Source organism: Orbicella faveolata, unplaced genomic scaffold, assembly GCF_042242905.1.
Source record: "Orbicella faveolata isolate gen_17 unplaced genomic scaffold, um_ofav_v1 contig_1, whole genome shotgun sequence".
Taxonomy (NCBI): Eukaryota; Metazoa; Cnidaria; class Anthozoa; order Scleractinia; family Merulinidae; genus Orbicella; species Orbicella faveolata.
The window spans coordinates 1,101,783-1,124,525 of NW_028301536.1; the positions used below are offsets into that span (position 1 = coordinate 1,101,783).

The 22,743-nt window shown below is 38.7% G+C and overlaps 3 protein-coding genes across 3 annotated transcripts; 2 read left to right on the top strand and 1 right to left on the bottom strand.

Annotated features, from left to right (window-relative positions):
- Positions 1–209: 209 nt before the first annotated feature.
- On the bottom strand, positions 210–9,285 carry LOC110042688 (2,3-bisphosphoglycerate-independent phosphoglycerate mutase-like). The gene is made up of 12 exons (XM_020748054.2): positions 9,025–9,285; positions 7,869–8,041; positions 7,193–7,309; positions 6,753–6,885; positions 5,778–5,956; positions 5,141–5,234; positions 4,532–4,641; positions 4,075–4,201; positions 3,455–3,603; positions 2,779–2,896; positions 1,944–2,078; positions 210–1,279 (listed from the first exon to the last, which is right to left on the bottom strand). The coding sequence occupies exons 1-12, from the start codon at positions 9,092–9,094 to the stop codon at positions 1,137–1,139; spliced, it is 1,548 nt and encodes a 515-aa protein (XP_020603713.2). The 5' UTR covers positions 9,095–9,285; the 3' UTR covers positions 210–1,136.
- A 957-nt stretch (positions 9,286–10,242) lies between these two features.
- Positions 10,243–13,917, top strand: LOC110042676 (microfibril-associated glycoprotein 4-like). The gene is made up of 4 exons (XM_089283767.1): positions 10,243–10,580; positions 10,895–10,985; positions 11,274–11,700; positions 12,455–13,917. The coding sequence occupies exons 1-4, from the start codon at positions 10,266–10,268 to the stop codon at positions 12,672–12,674; spliced, it is 1,053 nt and encodes a 350-aa protein (XP_089139893.1). The 5' UTR covers positions 10,243–10,265; the 3' UTR covers positions 12,675–13,917.
- A 1,272-nt stretch (positions 13,918–15,189) lies between these two features.
- LOC110042675 (vesicular glutamate transporter 2-like) lies at positions 15,190–22,133 on the top strand. Its single transcript, XM_089283790.1, has 10 exons — positions 15,190–15,842; positions 16,655–16,688; positions 16,924–17,123; positions 17,680–17,767; positions 18,137–18,232; positions 18,563–18,687; positions 18,806–18,961; positions 19,311–19,440; positions 20,103–20,341; positions 21,153–22,133. The coding sequence occupies exons 1-10, from the start codon at positions 15,687–15,689 to the stop codon at positions 21,315–21,317; spliced, it is 1,389 nt and encodes a 462-aa protein (XP_089139916.1). The 5' UTR covers positions 15,190–15,686; the 3' UTR covers positions 21,318–22,133.
- Positions 22,134–22,743: the final 610 nt, after the last annotated feature.

The window sequence follows — 22,743 nt, forward strand, 5'->3', positions numbered from 1 at the left end:
TACTGAATCTCGTCATGGGCAAAGCTCTACCTTGAGGTCCAAACCGTTATCCTTTTATCGATCATTTTTGATTAAAAATGTAGCCCTTAATGGCAGTTTTCTCTACCCTTTCATTTACCTCCTGCTTGAAAAAGGTACTCCTTTTGCGCAGAACGTCCTTAGTACACTATAGGAGGTACTATAGAGTCAAAGATGTGTAATACACAATGTATTTTCTTGCTTCATTTATTTGGATAGTTTCTATCACAAACAGACCTACATGCTTTATAACCTGTCTTTTTTAATAAGTATTGTTTGATTTATAATTTACTTCTCTTAACTTACTAGATTCTGAAAATGGAACACATAAAGTAAAGCTTATTACTGTTTACACTCTGCTTAAAAACGACATCCCAGTATTGTCTCCAGGACCATTACTGGAAGCGACGCTGTACGACTTTCACACCAATTCCAAATAAATAAATCGACAGAAGTTTTTCAATCTTTTAAATTACATCAATCAGTGATGAAACAAGTGCATTTGCTGTTTCTGTTCAATTCTTGAAGATCAAGGTGTAACTAAAATTAATATAATCATCAAATCAGGAAAAAAAAAACGGTTTGAGCATTCTATCATTCATAAAACAACTGATTAGAAAAAGATGTTTTGCTGATTTGTCACCGCGACGTGTACATGTCAGAACACTTACCAGCTTGTCACATGGAAGTCGTATTCCTTCTGAGATGGGATGCCAGGGGTTTCATTAATGTTTTCAACAGGGTGGCAACTGGTTTTTACAGGCGGGCCAAACTATTTGAACTCAAATTCTTTATAAGTATTTAAACTTTCCACTAGATGGTCAAACCAGGAGAACAAAATCGACCTCACAGCCGGTCAATTTTCCCAGTGCCCAGTCCTCAATGAAACCCCTGGCTGCCAGCTGCAAAATGGTCTTGACTGATGACTGAAATGCAGCAGAAAATAGCTAGTTCGACTTTGATACAGCATTTACCACTTACTATTACCACTAATTTGATCCTTTGTAAAATGTAGCTTGGCTTTTTGTTCTTGAAAAATAAAATAAAATAGATTATTACTATTACTTGTTCCTTGAAGAAATCTACAACCATGTTGCTACAGAGAAGATGATCACTGCCTATTTGGCCAGCAGTGACTGTCCACCCATCTCCTCGGGACAGGACAGTCCCATGACATCTAACACAGTAGTTGCCACATCACAAAGCGCTGCATTGTGAGTAATTTCCTTAAACTTGAGTCCACCCGTCATGATGAAGGGAACTAAGATGAAACAAAACAAGTCACAGTAACCCGATGGCCTCGTAAAGTCGTGAATGAAAACCAACAGTTTTATTGTTTTATCTTCATCATATTTTACTGTATGTTATTGCGTGAAAACTGCTGTGGCTATACCAGCTGAGGTGCACTTTTGATAAGCTTGTTGGACTCGGGATTAAGTCTGGGTTCACAAGCTGTCCAGGGTCAATGTGTTTCCCATTCTACATTCTCAGGAAAGACACTTGAATGTCTTGCAAGAATTAATAAAGTCTCTCACAGTTCCTCTCACTATCCAGGAGCATAATTTAATGGGTACCAGCGAATTGCCAGAACTGCGCTGACTGACAAACCTTCAGGGGAATGGCCTGTAGCAATACTCCTAGCCGCTTCACAGTACAGTAAGCAGAGTCAAGCACTGGCAAGATAAGCCACCTGGGCTAACCCTTGTGACTTCGTCATGAACAGTTCAGCACACTGATTTATCTCTTCACCATAACTAACTGTGTAAGTTAAAGAAATTTTATAGACCTCCTTTTCAGTTAAACTAAAGTTCTCTTTGGTTTGGGCCCAACCTTGCTAACTACACAATTATATAAACGACAATAGAAACCTTGAACCTTGAACTCTATTGCTGGTGAAGAGAACCAAGGTTAAGGTAATCAGTTACCTCTGTTAGTGGTGTGTGCTGTATGAGGACCACCTTGCTCACTGAACATCTGTTCAGCATTGCCATGATCTGCTGTCACCATCAGAACATATCCAGTCTCTTCACAAGCTTTGAAGACTTCACCAATTGCTTTATCTGAAACCAACAGCAAATAAGTGTAAGTCAGTCTGACTCAATCAAATCAAACTCCAAACTTCCACATTCCGCAGTGTCTCCCAAGCCAGTGTACAGGTACATTGCACTGTCTCACTGTCTCACTATCAAGAAAATGCCTTCAAGTCTCCTCACAAGGAAGTGAAGTGTTAAAAGCACTATTAATATTAATCAACGTTAATTTTAAAGCATGGTCATAGTAGATATGAGGCAAACCAAGGCGCTTTTCTTCATTTTTGTTGCTTGTGGTTTTTGAAAGGGGAAAATAAAGCACTGCTGAGCTACTGTACAGTGTAGGAAAATAATTTAACCTTGGACATTGCCAATGCCTCCGTCATAATTTTTCCTGGTTACGGCCCTGTAATGTGATTACTGTTCCAGACATGGTGGCCAAATGGTAAGTGTGCAGGACTCTGTATAGAGCAGTCTGGCTTTGAGCCCTGGCCAGGGTTATTGTGTTGTGTTTTTAGGCAAGACACTTTATTCTCACAGTGCCTCTCCACCCAGGGGGATACCAGTAAATGTAATGCTGAAGGGGGAGTATGCATGTACCATTATTTACATCCAGAGGGGGAGAAGTATTCCTATTTCCTTCATGCTACTGATTCTGGGAAAGGCTCCAATGGCAAAGGAGAGTTGGACTGACACAGACTTTATGCGCAGGGTAGGCTTAGTAACTTACCTGTTGCTTCACAGCCCTTGATTGCAGGCTCATATTTGCCAGTGTGACCGACCATGTCAGGCGGAGCAAAGTTACACATTACAAACGGGTATTGACCACTTCTTACGGCTTTACAGACCTGTTAATTAATACAGAACAAGTTTCAGGCACAGTGGCCAAGTGGTTAGTGTATAAGACTCTGAATCATCTTAAGAGGTCACAATGTAATTAGAAGGGAAAATTTGATGCCTTCCCTGCCCAAAGAAAACCTTGTCAACTCCAATTTCTGAATTTTCTCCAGACACCAATACACTGTATGTTCATTTTTTTTTTAAGTCAGGGCAGATACAATAAAGGGTATGAGAGTTGGTTTACAGAAATTGACCCTAGCTCTAAATTGCATAATTTTATGCCACACTGCAAATGGGTTGTATCTTTATCAAAATGTGATCCAAAATGTATTTCCAACCATTAATAGTGTAATTATAAAGGTGTGCCTGCTATCAGAGGTTAACTTTATAAATGTGATAATGATACATGTAGTTTATTCAACAGTGACAATGTGCACACAGGTATTCATAATTGTTGTCGTTTTATTATTGACTGATGAGAGAGTACTATACTTATTGTTTTATAGATAGTATTAATTTGTGAAGTAATATGAACAAAAAAACTAGAACAACACTTTTCACTTTACCTCTTCACCGACACCTGCAGCACTCATCTCAGGCTTCAGGTCATATGTCGCTACTTTAGGCGATGGCACCATGAATCTAGTTTCACCCTCAAACTGCTTCTCCACTCCACCATTGAAAAAGAAGGTCACATGGGCATACTTCTCAGTTTCTGAATGAAATAAAAATTACAGCGACTGTCATTTATCAGAAAAATAATGCATTCATGACATTCTGAAGGATTTCCTGCTGCCTTCAAGGACAGCAATCAAGCTTATGCAGGCATCATAATTTTACATGTGTGCACATAATTATATAACTAATCATGTATAGAGCAGTTTTCAATAGAGTGTTGAAAGACCAAAACCAAACCAATTACTTACCCAATTAGACTACTCAGCCAATCTCAAACTGTAGTAAAAACCAAAACCAAAACCAAAGTAATTGCCTAATTTCTTTCGACACTCAACTGAAAACAGCTCTAACTACTTAAATATGTTTTGCAAGTGGTAAATTAAAACATATTGATCTGTGACAGTTTGCTTGTGAAAAAGCTTTATTATTCTGTGAATCCTGTAGTACAGAATGATGTAAATGATTGTAATTTAGTACTGATAAAGTCGTTTTTCAAGGCCACACCTACCAGCACAGTGAAACTGAGGAACACTCTTAACAGATAGCCATTCTGCGAGCACATTCTTTGGGGTGACAGGAGGAAACAAAACAGGGAAGGGAAATTCCTTCTTGTACTGTGTCATGGTTATCTGATGCTGAAAAACAGAACATGTATTTATTTTTAAAATATCACTTCAGTTACCATTAAGCATTACCATTAAGCATAAAAGAAAAAAAATAAAAAGGTTGTCTTTGTAACAAGTAGGTAAATCAATTGGTGGGAAGATCCTGAAGAAAAATCAGATGAAGCAGATATCCTCATGTCATTTTGTGCAAGCTAAGCCTACAGTTTATAACCTTTGTCTGGTTTGTAATACATGGACATGTGTAATCCATCTTTATGTTCTGCACAAAATATATTGGGCTCTCATCTGTAAATGACTTGATGTTTTGTATTATTTGTCACAGTGTTTATAGATACTTACAAGATCTTTAGGAATGACGTCTGTCTCAAAGGGTGGTTTTATTCCAAAAGCTTCATTGATTTGTCTCATTCTGTCAGCTCGGAAGTCGATAAAGCAAAGAACATCTCCATCTGTGGAAATGGAAAACTTATTATTATAATTTCAATATTATTATTAAATTATCACTGTAAAATGAAATGTTATAAATTAAAGTTACTGTTTTGTTCACAAAAAAGCAGTTCCCTACCAAAAGATGCTACATTATTTTATTTATTTTTTCCAAGAGGGCATTGTCAGCAAATGAATCCTGCAATCTGATTGGTTTTTAGCACGGCCTCGATTTTCCTACATGTACAGATGTATCTCTGGCCAGTCACGGTAACGGGCACGTAATGTGTGTGTGAAAAAGGTCAACAGTCAAGAGAGAGGAAAAATAAATAACATATTACTACTTTAGGGTCGGTCCATATAGCGAATGACTGTGACCGAGGTCCTGAAAATGCTGCCCGAGGCCACCAAATAACATATCCATTCGATACTGCAATTGCATTTACTAACAGTTAAATGGCGGACAACTCTCTGTATGTACAAAATGCTACAGCCTGATAACTGTTAATGTTTAGCACAAACCTTTGATTCTTCCTTCTGGATCTACAATAATAGGTTTAAGAAATTCGTCTGTCTCATGTTTGTCTCCCTTAGCTTCATATCGACCTTTGATCACCTGATAAATACCAAAACATAAAAACAAGTTAAACAGAAGGATCTCAAACTGTTTCAAGAGAGCAAAATAAAAATACCTTTTTTTTTAGAAAATAGACCAAAGAAAATATGCATGCTGATCAATTTAAAATCATGTACAAGCTGTTGATGCAATGATGGCACCCAGCAAAGAGAATTTACATTTCGATGATCAATGTAAACAAGTTGTTTTTCTTTTTTCAGTTGCAGAATTTTCTAAAAGAAATAGAAAACATGTTCTCTGTGTTTCTTTTGATTTATACAAATTGTAGAAACGAGTGAAAGTTTGGGAGAATTTAAAAAAGCTGTGGAAACACTCACCTGTCGAACTGTGTTTCCACAGCATTTCTCATTCTCCCAAGCCATGGTACATGTTTTCTATTTCTTAATTAATAATAAAGTTCAGGAATATTCAATATTTATGCATTTTTTTTTATTATTGGGTAAGGAACTACCAACTTAAAAGTAACATAGGCACAACACTGTGTGCCAAACAAATCAAATCTGTATCATAAAATGTACCTACCTCAATAACTTTGTCTGGTGTAGTAACTTCACCCTTTCCTTGAGCTAATGCCTCATAGGCAATCTTTATCCTTTCCCACCGTTTGTCACGGTCCATTGCATAATATCGACCAACAACAGTTGCAAGTGAGCCATAATTGACCTTTTTAAGCTTCTTCAAGACCTGGTCCACATATGTTACTGTAAAACCCATATATAAAACTAGTTATACTTTACCTACAACAATTACTTTTTGGCAGAAGAATTTCACTTTTTCTCTCAGGGCGAGTCTGTAAAATATGTCACTCTTATTTCAGTTCTTGACTCGAAAGGCTAATAATTATACCCAAGACTATAAAATAATAAAACCTTTGCTTTTGTCCACTGCTTCATAGAGGGTCGTACAGGGGGGGGGGGGGGGGGGTCTATGGCATGGTTCACAAATGGAAAAAATTGAGGATTACGGATCACGGATCACTCTTTTTAATAACCTGTTCTTACACTAGAAAGAGTGTTTGAAGAAAGAAAAATCTTGAAAGGCTTAGTCGAGGCTCCATATTGCAAATTGCATGTCACAAGCTGTCGATAAACAGCTCTAACCATTTGCAGGATCCGCATCTCAAAATCACGTGATTGAATGATGAAATCACAAATATCATGGGTCACGCAAAACCTTCACATCACGGATCACAAAGAATAATTTCCTAAATTTACATTTCACGGAAAATAAAATCAACTAATCATGCATCACGAGAATACCCCTGTATGACCCTCTTCATAGTTCAACTGCTTCATAGTTGTTTTGCAAGGTTTTCAAGAGGCAAGTCCTGATCAAGTCAGATAGCATTCAAGCTGTTGTTTCCCTAGGGAGTTTCATTTCCCTAGGGATTAAAAAAACAGTTTTGGGGGCATGTTACATGATGTGTTAATGTGCATAGAAAACTGCATTTCAGTTACAGGTTATAACTAATACAGATCGATGACTGATATATTTCACCTCCACTTGTGGGTGTTGTATCTCGTCCATCAGAGAAAAACTGAATGAAACACTTTGGAACACCAAGTTCTTTAGCTGCATCAATTAATGATTCTAAATGATTAATATGTGAGTGGACCCCGCCATCACTGACCTGGAAAACAATAAATAGTATTAACACCAAGGGTCTATATAATTGTCACAGCTGGAACATTATTTTTATTTCTTAAATTCTTCTTTTTTTTCTTAATTGTAAAATACAAACTGATTGTTTTGTTTAGGGAAAACAAAGGAAACATTATCTAAACCGAGAAAACAATGTTAATAATTACTAAAATGCTTATTGTATCATTTGCTCTGGACCAATGCAGCAGTTAATTTCAATCTATTATTCAATCTATTATTGCTAATTTTAAGTTTGAATATACTATAGTATGAACAAACGTCACCGTCTAACTCACCAAACCCAGGTAATGGAGCCTGCCATTACCAGCTTTTGCTTTTTCTGCTGCTTCTGCTAAAACTTTGTTTTTTGCAAACTGCTTCTTTTCTGAGGTCATGTTAATTCTTACAATATCCTGGGCAAAAAGACCAAAAATAAGTTGAAATTTTACAATTACATATAGAATCATCTTATGCACTTATCATAACTGACCCTTAAACTGTACTGTTGCACTATCAGTGATCATTAAATTACATGCATGTGAACGTTGTAGTTATACATTACATATGTTCTCATCTCAAGGCATTTCTAACTACTAAGGAGTGCATGTAAATAAATGGGTCCTGACAAATTATTATATACCAAAGATTGAGTCAAAATATGTACCAATGTGCGGAGGGGGATGGATGAAATATGTACACGTAGACTTCTCCAGCAGTCAAACCCAAAAATTCAATGCCACTGTACAGTTTTTGTGGCATTGAAGCAACTGCTTGCACCAGGTGTGACTGAGTGAATGCTGTTGACATGTACATGCAGCTTGCAATGGATGAGTGCCCATTCAGAGGAGTTAAACAATATTTTTGCTTGCTTTAAGACATAATGGACAACAGGACGGGCTCTGGCAATGTGAACCACTTGGGTCCACAAGTGCAGAACAATTTTTTACAGACATATTCTAGAAAAAGAGTTACCTGGTAAAGAACTCTTCCAGCTCCAATGTTCAGATGTCCTACTTCACTGTTACCCATAAGTCCAGCAGGTAACCCAACTGACAAGCCAGAAGCATCCAGAGTGGTGTAAGCATTCTTCTCTCCGGCACAGAAGGCATCCATGACTGGAACTGTGGCATTGGCAATGGCATTACCTGTAGCAATACGACATTGATAAATGGAAGTATTTTTCTTAATCCTATAGGAGTGAGATCCAAGTGGCCCATCAGGCTGGAGCATATCCCAGTTTCTGTAGCATGAAGTGACTAGGAGTATTTCTACTCCCCCCTGGGTGGGATGCTAGTCCATTGCAGGGTTACCCCCAGCATTATGTTCACCGGTACCCATTATACACCTGGGTGGAGAGAAGCAGTGTGAGAGTAAAGTGTCTTGCCCAGGAGCACAATGCAATGTCCCCCGCCAGGGCACAAACTTGGACCACTCAATCCGGGAGAAGTGCCCTAACGATGAGGCCACTGCATCCTTACTTTCTCTGTCCTAAATATAACTTTTTTTTACCTTTTTTGAAACTAAATCAGTACCTGTATTAACAGCAGGAAAAGCCAACATGAGTCATTCTTATGTATTATCGCAATGTACAAGGTGCTGACATGCTTTTTAAGCTCAAGCAAAGACTAATCCACAACTTCCCTTGGTTCGTGAAATCGTAACAAGATGGTCACGCAACGCCACATGACACTTACTCAAGGTACATGTAGCATAAACTACTTTGCACAAAATAATCTCAGTTACCTTAAAAATCGCATAAGTAGTAAAAAAAAGCTAAAAATTCAAATTTGCGCATGTCCTCTGACAACTCAGTGCTTGGTGTTGAAATCACAAATAGATGTAAGACTTCGATATTTGAAGACCGTGACAGTTCGATCGATCCAACAAAAATGAGATTTTCCTCTGTTTACAAGCTTATAAGTCATAGAAGTCATAAAGGACAGCAATAATTTCCTTGTAAAACATTTTAGTCATTAAAGTAACAACAGAACAACAACAAAATCGCTGCAAATGAAGACATTTTTAAACACATGTATGCAGAAATATAATCACACTAACTGCCCAGAGGTACTACAGTGAACGCCAACGATAAACAAACATTGCTTTGTTGGGGAAAAAATCAAATTACCTTCTTTGTTTTCAGAGATGCCCCAGCCATCAATGACAATCAAACAGACCTTTTTCTTTATCTCAGCCATGGCGAATGTTACATCTCTTACCCAACCGGTAACCTGCTCCAAAGTTCAAGAGCCAGCCAGAATCCCCCTGTGCATGATGGTTAATGACACGCGCCCACGGATCTCTGGGTATTTTCGAACATGGCACGAATACTCGAGTACTAAAAAGATGGCCAATAAAATACAAAAATAAAAAATAAAAAAATAAAAAATAAAAAGATGGCGCCATGCGTTGCCTTCTGGGTAAATTGACGTCAGTTTTTCATGCGTCTGTTTTGTTATAGATCATGAATTTCGTCATAACATTGTCAAAGTGGCTGCGGATCCACGAGGCCGAGGCGATACCTGAATGGATCCGCAGACTACTTTGACGATGTTATGACGAAATTCAGAAGCATTAACGACTGACGTCAATTTGTCAAATTGTCCGCTCTCGCTCGTTGACCCCGGGAGGGCACTGCCATATATGGGCTATATAGGTATGTGCCGCTGTGAAGGGTATGGTTTTCAAGCAGTTTACTCTAGGATAGGGTATATAAATCAGAGCGTTTGGGTCTACAATAGGGTATCATTTTCCACAAAACTGACTGGTTGGTTGAAGGTTTTATCTAGAGTAAGGAAACCAGGAATTGCCTCTCAAAAATATATCAAAAAATCAAATCGGCAATTTTAAATTTACGCAAATCAGCCTCAACAGTGTCGATAGATGGGGGGATTTGGGGAGTTTACTCCAGTATAGGTTAGCAAAATTCAGCTGAACTAACTCTGGTATAGGCTAAGGGTTCCAGGGTCCCAGCGGCACATCTCCACCCAGAAATTCCCAAAGTACCCCCCGGATCGTTGACGCATTGCATAAATTAACATATAGATTTACCCAAGCCGAAAAGCGGAGCTCCTTGTCTGGGTTGTTCAAAGCCCGATTAAGCTAACCCAGGATATAACGCAAACACTGATAAAAATAAAAAAAGACTGATAAAAATTTAAAAAAATGTTTGTTCAAAGTTTGAGAAAAGATAGCTGTGAATTATTTAGTAGGGCCTTTCAAGACAAGCTAGAGACTAGCGTAAGCGTAGGATTACGGTAAAAGAACTCCAGAGGGGGTCTTCATAATTGCTTAATTCATTATAAATTATTAATCTAATACTGAAGTAAATTTAGCCTTCACTTCAGTGTGTAAATTATACTTAACAAAATGATGTACTTGTTGGTACTTCTACCGTTTTCACTTACAAACTTCGGACACGGATTAAATCGTTTTACAGAGCCTCACTTCAAAGCAATTAATTTTGCAGAAGTTCTAAGAGGTCAAAGACTCAATGGGAGCGTCATAAAGGACTTCGCAGCGACTTCCGAAAGATCTTGTCAATTTGAATGCGTCGAAGACAATCGTTGTTTGTCATACAACTTTTTTCTTGTTCAAGGGAAATGTCAGCTAAGTAACGCGGATCGGTTTGTTGGTCGCGTAAACTTCACAAAGGAAGAAGACGTCTTGTACAGAGGAATACAGGTAACTGAAATTAAAATATTGGAATAACTTTCAGCCTCGTCGTTAGACCGAAAGGTGGAGAAAAAGAGTTTGAAGTTTGAAATTAAGAAATAAATGAAACGAAGAGGGCTATACAATATATACTTTTTGGAAAACACTTTTATGAGTTTTCAACACAAAGATTTATTAGAGCTCACAAAAATGGTAAAAAGAATGTTCCTATAATTGCAATACGAACAGCTATAACAACCATTCTAGTACAAAACCTTGTCACGTTTGAAAATGATTAACGAAAAGGAATTATGTTCAACAACTCAGTCGCTGTTTTATGTTAGAGCACCTGCGAAAGACGCAATCCGTGCAAAGAAAACGAAGTATGTGATGCTGACTACAATACAGGCAGTCACTTTTGCAAGTGTTTCAAAGGTAAGTGTGCTAACATTTTTTTTTTTGCAGCCATTTTGAGGAGGAAGCAACGACTTGAAGCTTCAGTGTAAGAAACATCCAATAATGAGGTGACTAACAATAGATGGTTTGAAAGGGATTTGGAAAATTATCTCAAAACGACAAGCAAACTTTGTTGTCAAGTGTAATATATTCTGGACATATTTCAGGTTAATATTTCGGAAAGTCACAACTTTTAATTAAAAATAATCTTTCAAACATACATAATTAATACTTGTTTTGGTTTTCTTTGTGCATTTTTAATTTAAGAATGCCCTAGAAACTGTCGTGACCATTACCAAAACGGTTCCACCACTGACGGTGTGTATTGGGTTTACCCTGACAAACAAGAACCCATTCAAGTGCTGTGCGACATGACAAATGACGGCGGCGGTTGGACCACTTTTCAAAGGCGTATGGATGGATCCGTGGATTTCTTTCTCGGCTGGGAATCGTACAAAAAAGGATTTGGAAATCTGAGAGGCGAGTTCTGGCTGGGAAATGATAATCTTCATCGCTTGACCGCATCTGCTAACATGGTAGTTCGATTTGATATGGAAGATTACGAAGGTGACCGAAGATATGCCGAATACACGACCTTCGCTGTGGCCGACGAGAGCGACGATTATCGGCTGACGGTCAACGGATACCAAGGCACGGCAGGAGATGCAGTGGTGTCTTCTAACAAACCCTTCAAGTATGCAGCAAGTATTAATCCACTCTTTGACAACAATACGCAGTGTATAATCAAATGAATACGTAATAATAACTAGTAATTTATCTAAAGTCGTGACATAGGGAGTGTTTGCCCATTCTCCCGAGACAGGGGTTCATGATAACAATGCGTGACCATGAAAATACAAAAAATTCAATCAAATACAAATAGGGAGGATAACCGAGCGCAAGAACCGTACTGGGGAATAATGACCTGAGGTCATGGCACCACGGATCGAGCGTAGCGAGGTCGGTTCTGTTATGTTGATATGTCATTATGTCACCAGTGTGAACCAGGCTAAAACAATCCACAACGGCGACCGCCAAGGGAACGTCACTAAACAAAAGGTTTCAAAGGAGAACAATGGCTGTGCACGTGCGTTGTAAATGGTACATTGCACTGCCGTTCTCTGTACAGCGTGAAATGACTAAATTCTGCTATTTCTTTAAAATGTATCTCTTGAATTTAACGCTGAGTTTCATATTCAGTTTCGAGATCACTTTTTAACAAAGCGAAATAAACTAAACGACTTTAGAGTATCTCGAGATTTGCAGATAAAATATTGATTAATTTTTTGATCGACGCTGACGTCCTCGTCGTCGCCATCGTGGTTACTTTAATTCCCTAATAACTTTCAACATTTGCGTTCTTGTAGGACAACCTTTCACGAAACAGCTGTATGGTCGTTGATCAATACATTCCCCGTTAACCGTTTTTTTTTTTTCTGTCTTTTTAGCAATATGAAGTTCTCTACCAAAGATAGAGACAACGACGTAAATGGTAACCACAACTGCGCGTCGTATTTCAAAGGTGCCTGGTGGTATAACGCTTGCCATACTGCCAACCCCAATGGTCTGTACCAAGGTGGAGGACCTGCCGAAGGACTCACGTGGGCGCCATTCAGAGGCCAAGAATACTCATTAAAGCACATGGAAATCAAACTTCGACCATTGTGACACTAAGTAGTGTTTTTAGCTTTGTAGAGAACTGGGTGCTGTTACTTTAAAAAGCAAAGCGTTTTCTAACGACAATCACCAGAACAAGTTATCACGTAGTTCTCGCGAGCAGCTCGAGGGGACTCTGACTCTTCCCCAGCCGACTCTGAGTCTCCGACGAGAGCGAGAGTCGACTGGGGAAAAGTGATAAAGCAGGGGTTGATGGGAAGGGAGGGGCGAAGGGAAGCCTTTTCTCCTTCCCATAACCCCCTACGCGTTCACGCTCACGCCGCGCGTCTCTCGTCAATTAATATTCAAGACATTGAGGAATGACAAGGGACGAGTCGAAATACACTTGTGATTAAATCCTTAAAAAGTGGTCAAAATTCAGAGGCATGCAGTTAGCTTCTTGATGAGTGGAAAAAAGAAGAGGCAATTGTCCTTACTAATCTAACTGGGGAATTTTCCATAGGTTGTACTTATTGGCCCTGGCCCTATACCCACATAGGGTTATGGTCGAAGAAGAAGTATTTATTGGCTGCTTGAAACTTGTTTTGTTATCTAAATACCTAATCCCCTTTTTCGCTGAGTGCGTTGATATGAGGGTCTCAATGGGGTAGTAGCTAATATTTTGGCTTTTTTACGGCTAACGATTATAATTAGAAATTAATCACAATTGTTTTAAAAAGTTACAAATTATTTTTCATCGTACTAAAAGTTAACAACTTGTTTTGATTACTGTAAAACGCAATTAAACCTTTGAAGGTCTAAAGATCATTCCGAGATGTAAACTTTGTTTACGGTTAACATTTTTCCAGTTGTTACGCCTAACAGCTAAGCTTCTGGCCTGTTTAAAGGCTATCGCTTAGCCCTATATTGAGACTCTCAGATATGGCCCGTGAACCACACCCGTACTCTTGTGTACAAAGTGGGTTATATGTCTTACTCTCTGCTGGCTGGGAAATGCTGACAGGGAAATTTGTTGGGAACATAGGAGTTCAGTCATTTCTTCTGGGAAGAACAGGAACCCATATAAATTGCCAGCGATTCAAAACCTTGTTTAACCACATTATTACGTATTTGTTGTTGATTTCGTGGCCATGCGGGTCCCAGATTAATTCTGAAAAATTAGCTTGTTATGCACCCTTAAAAAAAAGCACGAACTCCGCGAACGCTGAATGTGAAATATTGTTTATACTCTATTGTTTGTAAAGGATTTAACACAAGAAAGGATAGTCAAAATACAACACTCAAATAGCCCATATTCCCGGCTACAGTACTTACTACTACTTTAGCTATACCCCCTGGAGATATTGGACCGACCTTTGGGGAAACCAACGACCTTTTCAGTGAACAGGTTTCCTTCCGGCTTGCGCCTGCTGCCATCATGAGCCCATCCTCCAACGTGTGATAAAGTCATCCTCTGAAGTCAGGCAGGTAGTTGTGCTGCGTCCTGTTTGTTCGAAGAAATATCGGTTTCCGTGATCAGTAATTTTTACTGGATGGAAGATTGACACCATGCCCAACCCCCAAACTGGAGGGCCAGGGTTTTCTGTCAGGGTGGCCTTCCCTTAGCTACTATATCCCGTCATAATTTCTAAAGGGGGCCGGATACCGGCCTTATGCTGTTGTCGCTCAGCTGCAGTGGGACTGCATTACCAGGGTTATGACAAGGACATGCGGTAGCCGACTTTGTGGCGGAGCCTATGACACGGTGGGCATTTCTCAGCATATACGGAGTACACCTTGTGGCCTCAGTGCACTCCACCCCAGTATTCCCGGCTATGTGAATACCTTTTGCTTTCCTCACAGAACCCATCTTCCCTTCTTGACCTCACGTCGAGATATTGTGATTCCCAAATGAATGAAATTTCTCCCCTTTGTTTTAGAAACAGTATAGATTATCCCCGTCAAAACTTTGAGATTTTACACGCTAGTGTGCTATAGGCTTTTGTACATTTTACTTTTCCCCCACTAAAATGCTCCACCTTAATGCTCCATTTTTGACCATTTTTCTCACTAAAATTCTCAGTCTCCCCCCCCCCCTCCCCCCCAAAAAAAAAGGTCACTAAAAATGCTCGGTTAATACTTATACAAAGGGTTTTTTAAATTTTAATAATTTTAACGTTTTAACGAAATTAACAGCTCGGGTGTTTAACAACCGTATACGTAGTATAAAGGGTCACAGTCTCACAATTGTGACTAAACAAACATGGCCGCCTTTAATTTGATTTGACTACAGCTGACCTCTCCTCAGTCTCCACTCTGCTGTATTAGGGTGGCCTTTCATTTTGGTGTTTCAATTTCGAGTTAAGTCTTCATTTCTTGTAAAAAATAATTTTTATTTCTATTTTCTGTGCAAACAAGATTAATTTTCTGGGTAAATGCCACTAAAATGCTCGACCGAATGCCAGCATAATGTACAAAAGCCTGTTGTACTAACTGTCGATAATTTTACTGTGTTTCAAGCGGGTTGCTTTTCTTTGCAGGTGATAAGTTCCAGTGTATTTTATGTTTTGTTATATTTCTTTCATTTTCCCAATATGAAGCTAATTAATTCAATGAATTGCTTAGATATGTTTAAGAAGAGGAACGGTGTGTATCTGATACGTATACCCAAGCAAAACCTGTGGGCTTAAATTTCAAAAGTAAGATTTAAACCTGTAAATGGATTCAAAAGTTTCTTTCCAGAAACAAAGACCTCTGGTATCTCTCACATTACTCAATTGACAACCTGCTTTGCTTTCTTGTTTCCAAGGCAAGTTTCAATAAATAATCAGCTGAAAGTAATAGACTTCAATCTTTCCAATGTTTCACTATGGTCAAGAAAAACTACAGCTCGAGGTTTAACTTTCGAATGGAAACCGATAAATAATTGTTAAAGGAAATGTTGTCGAAACCTGTGTGGAGTGCAGGGGCAAATGCAAGGGAACGACAGCTCACATGACACTTCAAAAGGTGCGAAAAATACTTAAACTTTTCACCGTTTGCGTTGTCGTCAACAAAGATTGTTTAATGTTTATCTAAGACAAAATGCCTGTTTATGCGCCTCCAAAGCGCTATGTATTGTCTGGAATGATTTTTATTGGCTTTTTTGCGATGTCTGGTTTGAGAGTAAACTTGAATGTCGCTATCGGGGCAATGGTCAACAATCACACCGCCGTAGTGGACGGAGAGACTATCTGTAGGGTAAGTTAAATTACCGTATAACAAAAACAAGATATAAAACTGTTTTTAGAATTATATTTCGCGTATAACCCTCGATGGGAATATTAAAATCAGTATATAAGATGGAATAATTGCAATTTTTAAACCGATATAAAACGTTACTGACCATTCATTAGTATTATGTAACGCAATTTTTTTTTTATTGGGCATTTAAGGTTACAACTCTCTAGGGCATAGCTTTTTTGATATTTTCTACTCCCAGATAACAACAACAACAAAACAAAACAAAACAAAACAGAGCATTAAGAGAAAAATTTCGAAGCGCTTCATGACATTTGAAGACGTAAGAGCATTTTATACCTGCTGGAAATAGCTGCCTGTCGCTGCTTAACGTTTTTTTCTTTTTTTGTACACCGCCGGTTTGAAAAATGTGTAAAAGATTCGAAGCAGGAAACGTCTGAAACATTCCAGTATTTAACAACAACATTTTATTTTATTTTTATTTTATAGATAAAATGGCATAGCCATCATTTTTTGTTGAGTTTAACAAAAGAAAATGAATATCATAGATACTAGACGAAGAAGCTTCCGTGCACAGAGTGGAGCACACAGAGAGAACAAACTCAAAATCCAAGCGAAGCAACAAAAAACACAACAACAGCAGTGAGAAATTTAAATACAGCTGCTCGTGAATGAGGCTTAGCAAATTGCAGAGAGACTTCTTTTTTTATATAAATGCGATGATTTATGCAATCGACACCTTAAAGACGTTTTTACATTTCTCAGTTGAATGCATTTATATATAAACATTTGGTTTATGATTTTATCTACAGGAACCAGAATTTAAATGGGAGCCTGAGCTAAAAGGTTAGAAACCATCAACTTAAGTAACATCAAACAAGAAAATAATTAAATTGAAATTGATAATTAATTGATGCTTATAAACAACACGCGCTACATTGATCTGGGACCGTGTGAGGTACGATATCCCTCTACAATTTCCAGATGCGACTTGGTAGCAGCGTAGCTTGGTGACAGGTGTCTGCAGTCATTCGGTGACCGTGTATTTTGTGTAAATTAAGGACATTATGTTTTTTTTTAGGTGTGATTCTTGGTGCATTCTATTACGGCTACATGGTGTTCCAAATCCCTGGGGGCTGGTTGGCGTTACGAGTGGGCGGGGCTCGTCTTTTCGGAGCAGCAGTCCTTGCTGCATCAGTACTCACTTTGTTAACCCCAGCGGCTGCTCGCTGGAGTCCTGCTGCTCTTATTGTGTTGAGAATATTAGAAGGCCTCGCGCTGGTAAGCTCATTAGCACTTAAACCGGTGTTACCCACTGAGGTGAACAGGGGGAGAAATTTACTGTCGTGGCACAGTCGTGAGATAAACATCTTCTGCGTCCATCAGCTTCATATATAGACCTCCCAGATTCTAACAAAAAATGGCGCCGAGTCGAGGTCAGGATGGACAAAAATAAGAAAATGTATGGAAATGTCCACCGCAACCTCGCTCTGGTTACTATTGTTCGTACGCACTGAAGTGGAATAGGAGAAGGGTCTATTTGATCTAGCCGATAAATTCTCTAGTCGAGAGAGGAGAGAGTACTAGCTAATCACCGTACATGGATATTTGCAGTGACAATTTACTTGCATATAATTATTTTGGCTCAATCTTCAGGATGGAAAAGGATGGAAAAAAACCTGTGTGTTTCCTCAATGAGAAGAATGCTTGGTTTAGGATAAAGCCGTATAATGGCAAATAAAAGTGCAACTGAAAAAAATCAAAGCTCGATCGATAAAAGTGCAATTAACTTAAAAGAAGATTGCAAATTAACATTTTTGGTATGCACTGTTCTTAGGGTGTTTTATTTCCTTGTAACCACGCTATCTGGAGCCGATGGGCGCCATCTGCCGAGAGAACAACGCTGGTGACTGTTTCCATCACAGGTTTGTCTTTTTGTGTCTGTCCACAGTGGGCCGTCTATGTCACAAATACTAAACTATTGCCTGGTCTCAAGATAATTGTATTAGTAGAGAGAAGTATTGTTTTTGGCTCCTGTTGAAAGCTTGATCAGTTCATTTGATAGTATAGTTCAGGATGAAACAGACACGATAAGAAATCAAAATATAATAATTACTAAATCACGGTTGGAACAAAGGATTTGTGTACAAATTTATCGATCTAAGCCTAAATTTTGTTAAAAAAGGAAGCAGTAATAAGATTGACAGGGATGCATTCTAGTGTAATAATTTAAAGGCACGTTTCACCCTTAAAATTTCTCTCTATTACCATTTCTGTGCTACTCTTTTTCGCAGGGGGTAGCATCGGCTATTTACTCACTATGCCAGTTTCCGGTCTATTGACCAAATATGGCTTTGATGGAGGCTGGGCCTCTGTATTTTACTGCTTTGGTAAGAATTGCTGTTGCATTTATCACGTTGGCAAATTTTATTAGCTTTAATAACGCCGAATTTATACTAACCGATCATGAGGCCTCACAACTTCCTTTTCTAACACTTTGATTCGTTGTTAACTCGGGGTTTGATTATGTATGCATTGGGACACTGGACCCACCGGTAATTCAAGAAGGTACAGTTTATTATGGTTACATGAGGTAATTTTCCAACCTCGTTCCCAGGGCTTTTCCCTTTCTCTAAGGGAAAAGCCTTGGGAACGAGGTTGCTAATTACCCATAAGGCAACAGCATGGCATGACAGAGTGACCCGTTATTACCTTATTAGGTGTTTTCGGCATTGTGTGGTATGTTGTCTGGTTGATGGTCGTGTACGAGTCTCCTGCATTGCATCCCACGATATCAACTGAAGAACAAAGATTAATACAAGAAACAGCATTGGATCTATCCAAGGTAAATCCTGTGTTTACAAAAAGGGACATTACTTTACAAGTATCCAAAATTTGGCAGTTTAAGAAGCAGTTAAATCTGAAGTATATCTGTCTTATACTTATTTTTTCTCGTATCTCAGGTGGACAAGATTGTTATACCGTGGAAATCTATTCTTTTGTCACCACCAGTGTGGGGAATAATTGCTGCCAACTTTGCTTTAGACTGGGCGTTTTATATTTTGCTGATATCAATGCCGACTTTTCTGATAGATGTCATGAAAACAACCATCACCAAGGTGAGGATTATCAAAGGACAGCTGGTTATTTTTTTTTGTAAAACCTGCTCCTTGTAGGGAGCTTAAGCAAACCCCAACGGCAACGGCAACGGCAACGAGAACGTCACCAAAAGGTTTAATGAGCAAAACAATAGCTATACACCTACGTTATAAATCTTTGTACATCTCGTAACGTTCTCTGCAAAAAAAACAAAGTGAAATCATCAAATTTTGCATATTTTGAAGAACGCGAGCCACGACTGCTAATTTTTCGTTTTTCCTTTTGAGAATTGATCGCTCGCCTTGGACGCCCTGTGTAGACATAAGCCTAACAATAGATGATTAACTCTCTTTTTGCCTTTATTTTAAGATGGGTTTCTTAGCTGCAGCACCTTTTCTCGTCAAAGGGCTGTGTTCTCCATTGTCGGGATTAGCGGCAGATGTTCTTAGAAAGAGCAAAGTGTCAACCAAAAATGTTAGGAAAGTTTTTTATGCTGCAGGTAGGCCACCACATGTTTATGCCATTCTTAATGTCCATCCGTCCGTCCGTCAGTCAGTCAATCGGACAGACAGACAGACAGAGACAGACAGACAAATAGACCGACAGAGAGTCAGTCAGTTCGTAAGTGGAGCTGTCTGTTGGTCAATCGGTCGGTCAGTTGATCAGTGGTTGGATTTGTGGTCGGACAGTCAATGAGTCTTTCTGCCTTCCTGTTAGATCTATCGTTGTGAGTCTGTCCATCCATCCATGCGTCCGTCCTTACATCTGTCTATTGTCCTTGTTACCTCCTGCTTTGAAGGTGCAGTAAACTGTAGAGCCGTTTTCAATTGATTATCATAAAACCAAACCCTATGCTTGTTCAATGTTATGACTTTGGGTAAACAGTAAGGACACAGACAATCCAATCAACCAATCAAAACTTGACCTAAGTAGCTGATGCAAAGCGCGGGGAAACGTGTGGGAGCGATTTACAACTGGTTTTGGTTTTAATTCTTGCTGGATGATAGAGTGACGGGAGTTTTCTAAGCCAAATGTGTTTGCGTAGTAACACAAAACCAATTACGGTTAATTTTGAGACTTAAGTCAAAATGCTCGATCTCTTAGTATCAGGTCACAAAACTGCCCCATCACTGTTTATTCTTCCGTCTTATTTCTTAACAGGAGCTGTAGCAAGTGGATTTCTAGTTTTAATAGCAGGATACTCGCTAAACGTCACAATTGTCGTTATCTGCATGAGTCTTGCGGGAATGACTACGTCTCTAGCCTTCCCAGCATACACTGTGAACATGCTGGACATTGCACCTCGCTACTCTAGTATCATCATGGGAGTGTGTAACACAGTTGGAACAACAGCTGGTTTTGTTAGTCCAACTATTGTGGGCTTTATCACCCAAGATAAGGTTGGTGCCTTAGCTTTAATTTACAAAAACATCCGGGTATTTTGCTTGAGAACTAGCCAAACAGACTTCTCTTTTCGCATGTTCTCTTGATATCTGAGATAAGACCCGTGACGTAAGCTTGTGGAAATGCGTATACTAGTCTGATTGACAATTGGTCAGTTTTGATTTTCGCGCACGTGTAGCAGCGAATAGAGGGACTAATTAAGCAATAGAGCACTTTTTCCGTCTTTACATAGCCTCATCTAAACACGAGGAGGGTTGGGAAATTCGAGACAGTTATGCAAACCCGAGACGTAGTCGAGGGCCTGCGTAACTTTCGAGAATTCTCCCAAACCTCCGAGTGTTTAGATGAGTCTATGTAAACACGGAAAAAGTGCTCTTAACTATTGCTTTTATAAAATAATTCTAAAAAATACGCGCGAATCTAAACTTCTGTTGTGCGACTGTTTTAAATATATTCTCAAAAGAAACCATTTCTACCAACACCAAATGTCGAAAACAAATTTTGCAATTCATATCCGCACTTGAAAGTACTGATGAAATGAAACTGATAATGAAATTTTACCTGTGTTTGCACAATTTCTCTGAGCTTTGAAATTTATTTTCTCGAGTTTCCTTGCATGCGAAATTATTATTGGTCTTATTATAGGCAAATATTTATATCTTTAGCCTTTAGAAAATGCAAAATGGACAGTAATACACTTAAAATCATTCTGTCCACTAAAAACCGAAATTGTCCGGTTTCGTATCAGATTTTGTCTTAATCTCTTCGAACCCGTTAAATAACTGTTGGCCGTTTTTCTTGTCGCAGACTGCAGAAGAATGGCAGGGAGTATTCTGGTTGACTTTTGCAATATTAGTCGGTGGGACGGTCATCTTTTGTGTCTTACTGTCGGGAGAACGCCAGGAATGGGACAAAGCTACTTCAAAACCCACTGATGATGCTATGGAATCACAATATGCTGCTGGCAGATAACAAATCACCAATAACGAATAACGAAACTGCTTTTGCGTTACGCTACTACGCGCGTAGTCTCTACTTATGTGCTATTGGTTCGAGTTTGACAACCTGAAAAGACATTTTAGTTTCACGAAAACCATCAGTGATGGTTTGATTTGTAGAACAGTAATTTACAAATGAAAAGAACCAATTTTGGAAATGGAGGCCAACTCACTGTTTCCCGTTGAGCCGGTCATTAAGTGTTTTGTTATGCATACCGGCTCAAAAATAGAAAAAAAAAATACGAACAAGGTGTTGCTTGATGCCTGCTGGCACACAATTTGCTGCGGTTTCAAGGTGCACGACCTTATCACGGGCGAGTGGAAACTTCAACTTGTTGTTTTTGTTGGGGAGTTAGTGAGTTTTGACCCATAACACGTGATACGTTTTTCTCCATTCGGAAAACGTATTTGACTCGGAGGTATAAAATTTCGCATAGCAAGTCAACATTTTTAAGAAAATTGCTGTTATCAAACGAATGTAAGTTGTAATAAATAAAAGCCCTGCCTTCTCTTTAAAAGCTAGCAAAAGGAATCGCTGAGTCTCGAGAAAGCGTTATTATTCTAGGTTATTTTTCCCAAAACATTTTTTTTTATATAATTACAACAAGCTTAATCACATAAGGTCGAGAAAAGTGCGAAATCTGAAATAAGTATATAAGGCCTTTTATTCAAGGACATTTGGTGCTTTATTATGTCATATTAAAAAAAAAAAGCCACTGCTACCTGTTACGGTCGGAAATTAATTAGCATATCTTCCGCGAAGTTTTATATTAAAAGATTGCTATCGTTCATGATTGTTAATTGTTATAAATTCGGTTACATTGTCTTTTCTACTGCTCTATCAAGACGAAACTTTCATTTAGTTACTGATACTATCGGAAATAGATCCTTTTCTTTTGCTTTGCTATTGAAACGTGATAAACTGATATTTAATTTATAAGCTTAACACTGCTTTCTCTCAACAAGAAACGCACGTCTAATATAGGTATGTGTCTTGTTTGTGTCTCCGATCATGAGAAATTTTATGTTATTTCATCTCAACGCTCCTTTGCAACAGTCATCGAAAATTCAGCACTGTAAAAGCAAGAGACAGATTTTAACACATTTAGACTGATAGAAATTGTTTACATCTAGAAACGGTGGGTTGTGATATTCGTAAATACTATTACAGCAAAAGTATCGCAGTTATAAACACAAGTAGAGCAGTTGTGAAATTTAAGTTCTTAAAAATATTCAGGCTTGAACGGGATTCGAACCCATGACCTTTGTTATACCGGTGTAGTGCTCTGCCAACTGAGCTATCGAGGCAACTGGCCGGGAGCTTGTTATTTTGTGAGTTCGAAATATACCCGTAGATGGTAAAGATAAAAGTGATTATATGAAAGATCATATATTTGAAC

Bases quoted from the DNA above. Each gene is read 5' to 3' on its own strand.
- LOC110042675 (XM_089283790.1), top strand. From the start codon at position 15,687: ATGCCTGTTTATGCGCCTCCAAAGCGCTATGTATTGTCTGGAATGATT. The intron at 18,233-18,562 runs GTAAGAATTGCT...TTACCTTATTAG, and splicing joins CTCTGTATTTTACTGCTTTG to GTGTTTTCGGCATTGTGTGG. The intron at 20,342-21,152 runs GTTGGTGCCTTA...TTCTTGTCGCAG, and splicing joins GCTTTATCACCCAAGATAAG to ACTGCAGAAGAATGGCAGGG.
- LOC110042676 (XM_089283767.1), top strand. From the start codon at position 10,266: ATGATGTACTTGTTGGTACTTCTACCGTTTTCACTTACAAACTTCGGA. The intron at 10,581-10,894 runs GTAACTGAAATT...GTTTTATGTTAG, and splicing joins TCTTGTACAGAGGAATACAG to AGCACCTGCGAAAGACGCAA. The intron at 10,986-11,273 runs GTAAGTGTGCTA...TTTTAATTTAAG, and splicing joins CTTTTGCAAGTGTTTCAAAG to AATGCCCTAGAAACTGTCGT.
- LOC110042688 (XM_020748054.2), bottom strand. From the start codon at position 9,094: ATGGCTGAGATAAAGAAAAAGGTCTGTTTGATTGTCATTGATGGCTGG. The intron at 8,042-9,024 runs GTAATTTGATTT...GTATTGCTACAG, and splicing joins CATCTCTGAAAACAAAGAAG to GTAATGCCATTGCCAATGCC. The intron at 5,235-5,777 runs GTAGGTACATTT...GGTATTTATCAG, and splicing joins CACCAGACAAAGTTATTGAG to GTGATCAAAGGTCGATATGA.